The sequence below is a fragment of the Spinacia oleracea genome, chromosome 4 (assembly GCF_020520425.1).
Source record: "Spinacia oleracea cultivar Varoflay chromosome 4, BTI_SOV_V1, whole genome shotgun sequence".
NCBI lineage: Eukaryota > Viridiplantae > Streptophyta > Magnoliopsida > Caryophyllales > Amaranthaceae > Spinacia > Spinacia oleracea.
The window spans coordinates 103,928,244-103,935,739 of NC_079490.1; the positions used below are offsets into that span (position 1 = coordinate 103,928,244).

At 36.7% G+C, this 7,496-nt stretch overlaps 1 protein-coding gene across 1 annotated transcript; it reads right to left on the reverse strand.

Annotated features, from left to right (window-relative positions):
* Window positions 1-1,553: 1,553 nt before the first annotated feature.
* LOC130459683 (uncharacterized) lies at window positions 1,554-4,049 on the reverse strand. The gene is made up of 5 exons (XM_056827178.1): window positions 3,943-4,049; window positions 3,551-3,780; window positions 2,556-2,946; window positions 2,242-2,381; window positions 1,554-2,148 (listed from the first exon to the last, which is right to left on the reverse strand). The coding sequence occupies exons 1-3, from the start codon at window positions 4,040-4,042 to the stop codon at window positions 2,572-2,574; spliced, it is 705 nt and encodes a 234-aa protein (XP_056683156.1). The 5' UTR covers window positions 4,043-4,049; the 3' UTR covers window positions 1,554-2,148; window positions 2,242-2,381; window positions 2,556-2,571.
* Between the last annotated feature and the right edge of the window lie 3,447 nt (window positions 4,050-7,496).

Genomic DNA, 7,496 nt, shown 5'->3' on the forward strand with positions numbered 1-7,496 from the left:
CATTATATATTCGCCCTTTTTGATCAAAATCAAAGAGGGCAAATAATTTTCGCCTTCTTTGTTTGAAAACAAGTAGGGCAACTTAAATCTCGCCCTCTTTGCTTTTATTTCGCCCTCTAAAACAGTTTAAATAGGGCAATTTACTGCGTCTTTTTTGTTCAAAATCAAAGAGGGCAACTTGATAAAGTCGCCCTCTTTGTTCTATTTTTTATTTTTAAAAAAAATAAATCAGCTACTTAAAAGTGAACGAGAAAGCTGATACGCTCAGTACACTCAGTAACACACTGGTGACGAGGAAGATGGATTACCTTCCTAAGCTCAGGCGTATATTACAAATTTGATGGATGAAGGATTCAAATCAACTTGTCCAAACAAAATATAAAATATTTGATCAAGAAAACGACACTGTGAACTGTGAAGTTTATAATATACTACTGTCACAAGCATTCTGCATGAGAAGTAAAGTACGGAGTAATGGAGTATATAGTTTCACAAGACAAGACTTGGTGTCTTAGGCTAGACTCCCTTCTTTCTCTGATCCTTGGCTATCTTGTTAACATCTTACAGGCAGCATAACAATGTCAGCTTACAAGCATAAAGAATTTGAACCTGCACAAGCAAGTAGTTATCCGTTAGCATAACAATGTCAGTCTTATACACAGTGATCAGTTGAAGAAATGATGAAAAAGAGGCATATTATATGTACTGGTAATATAACTACTCCAATACTCAAGAAGATGGTAGAATTGAATTGAATGGGATTGAGTAAATGCAATAACCAGTGGTTGATTCCCATAGCCGACCTAGTGATAATTAGAATGATTGGAAATCGAACACCCTACTCCGATCCTATATATATTCTCTAGTTTAATTTCTGATTTCTGAAATAGAAGTAGCAGACTTAATCACTGCATTTCTCACTGACAAAACCAGCCCACAACGTTCATTGCAGTGAGATTTCTTCCTGTGTGACCATTACACATGGTCTCGAAACTACGCATGTACAGCAGGAGGGTGATACAATACATGGAAGATCTTTAGAGAAACAAGCACCAATCTATGTTTAGAAATTACAACCAAATCCTGCTTAGAAAATGCAAACCAATTAATCATGATATCACTTCATACGTCCAGACTCCTACTATTCAGTATTAGAAAGCCTACAAGAAACTTTTAGTTGCAAATATAGAAGACAATGTAATGGAACATAATCCATGACTCCCGTGCATTCTAGAGTTCTATCAATAGCTTAAAGCATCAACCAGCTCCCCCGTGATCACCTTATATACAGTGATCAGATAAACTTTGCGCATATCCCCTTTCCCCCTAAAAAAGTTGGAAAAAAACCCACCTACCATGTGTGAAATTTCAAAACAATTAATTTAAATAGCAGTATTATTCTGAAGCTAGCTAAGCTTTGGCATGAAATTAAGTATACTATTACCATATATACCAAGCACCAACAAGCCAAATAGCAGTTTCGACAACAGTTTCTAGTCACCAGAACCTGTTCTTAGATGAAGCTCCTACCGCATCATGGCCGGTCTCTCATTGTTTTTCCTATGTCTAGAACAGTTTATAAAAGCTCAGATCTCTCAATAAATTTATATCTACTCATGTAAATATGATATCACTTTTCAGCTAACGATCTGTAAATTAATTTTGGCAGCATCTCCCCATAAAATACTTGTATTTACCCCAACCCCCACAAGTATATATTCACAATAATTTCGATTTCATTTCAAGTATCAAATATTACCTCTTTATGTCAAGGATTCAAGGCCAATTTTCTCCATGATTAACTTAAGCTTCTGTTCCAGTTCTTCTTGTTTCTTCTTAGCTTTATTTTCCTTTCTCAAAGTTTCAGCTTTATGATGCTCAAATTCAGCTCGCATCGTGTTGTTCTCATTCTGGAGTTGCACTACAGTTACTTCCAACTCAGCCCTTCCTTTCTTCTCGTCCTTGGACAACACCGGGTGACCTTTACCTAACCCCCGTGCATAACCTGAACGATATCCAAGAACTTTTTCATAGGCCACATCTACGGAAACATTGTCTGCACCTGTCTCTCCAACTTCTTTCTCATGCAACTTTTTAAACTCGTTGTACTTAATTTCAGCCTCGTCATCAAACTTTCCATTTTTGTGCCTATCGATAATATAAAAGTAAGAAGAGAGAAAGTGATGAGTGAGGAGTTAAACTATATGCAACCAGACTATCCTTGCATTGACAAATTAATACCTCTTTGTCTTCTCCCATAGCTTCAAATACATAGGGTCGCCATAAGCTTGTGTTGTTGATGTAGTTGCATTTGAACTAGATGCATTTGTGGCCTCGTTCTCCTCTTCACGCTCATTACTACCTGCCTCTGCCTCAAGTTCCTAGGAAATATATACAGTAAAGTTTATACGGAGATTTGGAACATCAGTAGTCAGTAGACTCGGTCGGTGTAGGGTAGATAACTAACCTAGAGCAAGCTGATAATATATACAGTAAAGTTGTTTTCATTAATTATAAACAGTAAAGTTTGACAAGAAGTTTGACAAGAAGCTCACCAATTCATAAATTGTCCTAGCTATTGATTTGGCACCACAAGCTGACCGGATCTTCTTTAAAGAGCATTCGCCCTATTCTTTTCACTTCTTTCCTATTATTTACAAAACTGTATATTAGATTACTAAAACGATGACAATGCAAATAAATATATATATCGTAATTAATACTTGCCCTCTGTTTAGGAAGGTTCCAATAGCTATATATAAGCCACCTCCATTGAGCAAGATCAATTGTTACTGGGCAGGCACGCTCCACCTCTTTCAAATTTCTGCTCTTTGAAAAATAGGCCGCCTTCAGCCTTTCTCTCCGATGTCTGTAAAGGGTAGAACATTGAATCCTTAATGCTTTATCAATGTGTGTACCGTCAGCTTCACTGAAGTCATACTTAGCCTACAAAAAGTTGAAGATGGCAGCTTGTTATAAAAGAGAAGTTCAGCTTGCTGCTGCTGGTCACAGCAAAGATAGGATTCCACAACTCTAATGGTGGATAACAGTTAGTTGATTACTCTAATTTCTAATAATAGTTAATTAGCAACCCCTATATTCATTGTTTGTTTTTTGTTTGTGTTTTCACTGATTTGGCCAAGGAATGCAACTGATTCGTAGCAAAAGATCTGACTAACTGTCAAATGTAACCTGAAATCAAAGGAACTTGAATGTTTTTACGAATTCCCCAATAACAGTCATGGAAGAATATACGAAGGAGGCGAGCAGGGACTTTAGGATCATATACAGAAGCATTAAGAACTGTCTGTGAGATAATATACTCAGCCTGTGGACATGTTTGATCGTAATAGTGATTATCGAGTGCGGCTTGAGAACCGAAAACTGCAATAGAGAGAAGAATAAAGGCCGAAAAGAAGATGATTTTGGAGTTTTGAGCAGCCATTTGGTTATTTAGGAAGGAAGTGAAGTATTCTTATCCAGGCTTGTTATGATGTAGAGTCTGTGAATAATAAATTACTGGTAGCAGCCTTGAATTAGTAAGCCATACCTTAATCCTACTATACAATCGATCTGTTGCTTCTTCAGGCATGTCATTCCAACTTGTAACATTAAGAGGGCATATTTCTTTCACCCAATCAGCACATTCGGCCACAAATTGATTTGCACGATCGCCCACAATAGCTCCCAAAGCTGCTGGAATACGAACTTTGACCTTTCCTGGTTGCACACTTCTCAACTTTTTATATTTAAGTGCTCTGCTTGGACCTCGAAAGGGACCTGAAAACAAAAGAATATAAACAAAACAGATATAGAAAGTGATGCTATATACAAAATTTCTAGTTTAGTATTTGTACTAACAATTGGGAATTCTAGAGTAGAATATTGCAAGTTGTTATAACAGATATAGAAAATTGCTTGATTTTGCTGAAGTATTTCTACCTTGTCTTTTTTTCTTTGGTTGTTGAGTGGTAGACTCTACGAGGTGATTACTGTTGTTAGATTCTAATTGCGATAACGATGATTGAGTCTCCGGATTCATTGTTCTTTCTCCTACAAAATCAGAAGACATTTCTTAGAATATGCCTTAGCAATTAATACAACAACAGTTAGTAGTTAGCAGCAGCACATAAGTTAGCCGTTAGCAGTTCCATTTCTTCTCCATTTATCATATGCACAAGTAAAGTTCACAACATTTTCTTGTGTACTTAATTTGACAACAAAAAGTTACAAAAACTGCTGCAACTCGATCAGCTGTCAACAGTCAGCACCATCAAAAAAATCAGAGTGATGAACACGATTCCTGTTAACCATGACAATAGCCATTTCCATGTTAAGGGTTTGTTTCACGGTTTGTAGAAGAAGCTTGAAAGCCATGTCTTACTCCATATTCGGCTGATAACCAAGAATAAAAGCAGTGTAAGCATCTGAATTTCTCGTACTTGATACATAACAGTGAAGAACATGCACTAGTAATTTCTCCTATGGTATCAGACTCTTCTTTTCCCCTCAAGTACCAAGACATGATACTCCAGGATCGCTATGGCCAATTAACACTTCAGTTTGGACCAAATTCATGGAAAATTCTTTATAAACAGACAAATATGATACTTAAACATACACTCGTGTCTGAGTAACATAGTATTGAACCAGAGAACACGAGGATAAAGAAGGAAACGTTAACAGAAAAGAGCACTTTGGTCTACCAGACAACACACTCCCAGACTTGAAAACGAAAAAAGTTGTAAAATGATCAAACTACAATATTTACCTATCTGATTTAAATCAAAACTAACCTCTTAGCTTGCTGTTCCTCTAATTCTTTTGTTCTGTAAATCACATGTACCCCCTGTGAGAACATGGGATAAAACGTCAGACTATAATCCAGCAAGAGCAGAATGAACTAAGTGAAACAGCTTAGGAAATAGGAAGCCACATTTAGCCCTAGGTAAGATGATAAGTAAACTCACATATCTACTGCAGCTAAAATTCTCAGCAAAAAAAATAGCATGCAAAGTAAACAACTGCAGAATTTACCTATTTCTCAACTCCAGCATCACCTCAGTAAGGCACTAACCAGCCAGTCATATTCCTATGTTCATATTCATAAGTTCATAACATTCTCCCAACAGCTTCTACACACAGATTCGATAATGGTGGCTACTCCGTATAATAGTGAAATCAATCTCTTTGCGTCTTCTCAATCACAATAACTTTAATAAAGAAAGCTCATTTGAAATATGCAAACTAAGAAGGTGAATCTTCTCAACCAAAACCATTTAACAATTAACAGTGAATGACACAAACCAAACAGTTTAAAGAGGGTCTCCTAATGTAAACATTTGACAACATAAAGATATTTGAACTACAATTCCCAAAAACAGATCCTAGCTACACCTATCTGATCATTCGCTGCTTGAGTCCAAGTCATATAAACCCTCTAGAATATCTTCTTCTTCGTCATCCTCTAGCTCACTTTCCTCATCTTGCTCACTGTCAATAGCGACATTTCCATGTTTCCCATGTCTAGGGATTGTTCTTCTCCATGGAATATCCAAGGATTGTAGTCAGGCTCTATTCCTACTCGGAAAAGATGGGCACGCATTGTCTCTCTATCATGGTCGATATAATTTCGACACTTCAAACAAGGACACCTTTTCTTAGCCCCAGTATTAGGGATTGTGTCCTTGAAAGCAAATTCGAGAAAACTTTTAACACCATTTCGGTAAGTTGGTTGTAGCCGATTGCTCAACCCTTGAATATGCATCCAACTCCTATCATTATCCATGCTATCTAGCAAAAGATTGGAAATAATTATAGGGGTGGGGAGGCATAATCATTCATATTTTAACACGAAAATGGTAGCAGTTCCCAACAGGCAGTTAATGCAGCAGCAGAATAGCAGTAACAACAGTTAACAGTTAGCAGTTAGCAGCCACAGCAGTTAGAAGCAACAACAGTTAGCTAGCAGTTAATGCAGCAACAGTTAGCAGCAAAAGAAGTTAGCAGTTAGCACTTAATGTAGCAGGCATCAACATCAATCATCATTTTTAATATTGATTGACCCTATAATTTCAGACATGACCCTGAACTTTACTGCCCCAACCCAAGACATATTTCCACCATTTGCAATTTTCCTTGATTTGTGTTCTAAACACTTGCAACAAGCATTAAAAATGGCGGTATCAAGTTTCTCCCATGTACCAACCCTAAACCACACGGCATCATTGGACAAGAAATAACCAGAAAGTCAGATTAAAGGGATGTTATTGGTGGTAGTAATTTCCTTAATTCTACGACGCTTAAGAATGAACAAGCAAACAAACAACAATGACATCTCTAAAAGTCATGTCTCATTGCTCATCCAACTGATACGACGGGTGACTGTTAACTAAGGCCTACTGAATAACACACCAGGTAACAAATATGAACACCGTACTGAAGAACAAACCAGATAACAGATAATCATGTAGTGCCAAAAGATCAACTGCACTTGTAGCAAAACCCCATCATATTCCTCGAGTTCTACAGAACTTTACACACATGATGATAACAGAAGGAAATGGTGGAACACTATCATAAACAACTAATATACCATGTATACCATGTATTACTGAAGGGAATCCAATTGTAAATACAACTGATATTTGTTTTTTTTTTAGTGAAAACGACTGATATTATTGTGGGTGTATTCGTTGCTTGCTTTTGATGACTCATGCCGTAGGTTCTGAATTGCTGGTGTTTTATGATGGGTTGTTCTGTCTAGTATGAACTGTTTGTATTGATATTTTGATTGGTTTTGCCCATTGTCCATCTCTTTCCTCTGTCAGATATTTTGTGGGATTTCGACTGTTTCTCTGAAGCCAATGGATTTTACACAAACACATACACATTTTAATATAAGTTGGTAGTTATTTCAAACTCTTTTCTGATTTTGTATCTTGTGTGCCATAAATTAATTTACATGCTTCTGTGAACCATAATCACAAATTCACAATCACAGCCATGAACCCGTTTTATGCAGATCACTCCTTCAAATGCCAGTATTAAATTGTCAAGTACTCCATATTAACTAGATAAGTACACACTGAAAAAAATTCAAAGCTTATTTTGTACGTCACCAAAACTCCAGCACAACTACTATCTCCTCCCAAGGATATGCCACACTGAAGTCCTCAAGGCTCAAATAAATTGCACAAAAAACAAGTATTACATGCGTGTGAACCAATAAATAGCAATGCTCTCATTATTGTTTGAATACTCCACAATCTAATGCATATTCGAAAAAATCAATAGCGACATGCCAAAACCAAACTAATTTAAGGACCAAAAAACCAGCAGCGCTGAAATTATGGCATCAACCACTGAAGTTGCAGCAATAACCCCCTAAAAAATTGGTTTACAAAAAATTGAAATTGAAATTGCAAAAAACTGCCATACATCTCAAAAATTGCAGAAAATTGAAATTGAAATCTGACAAAGTAGATGATACTAGT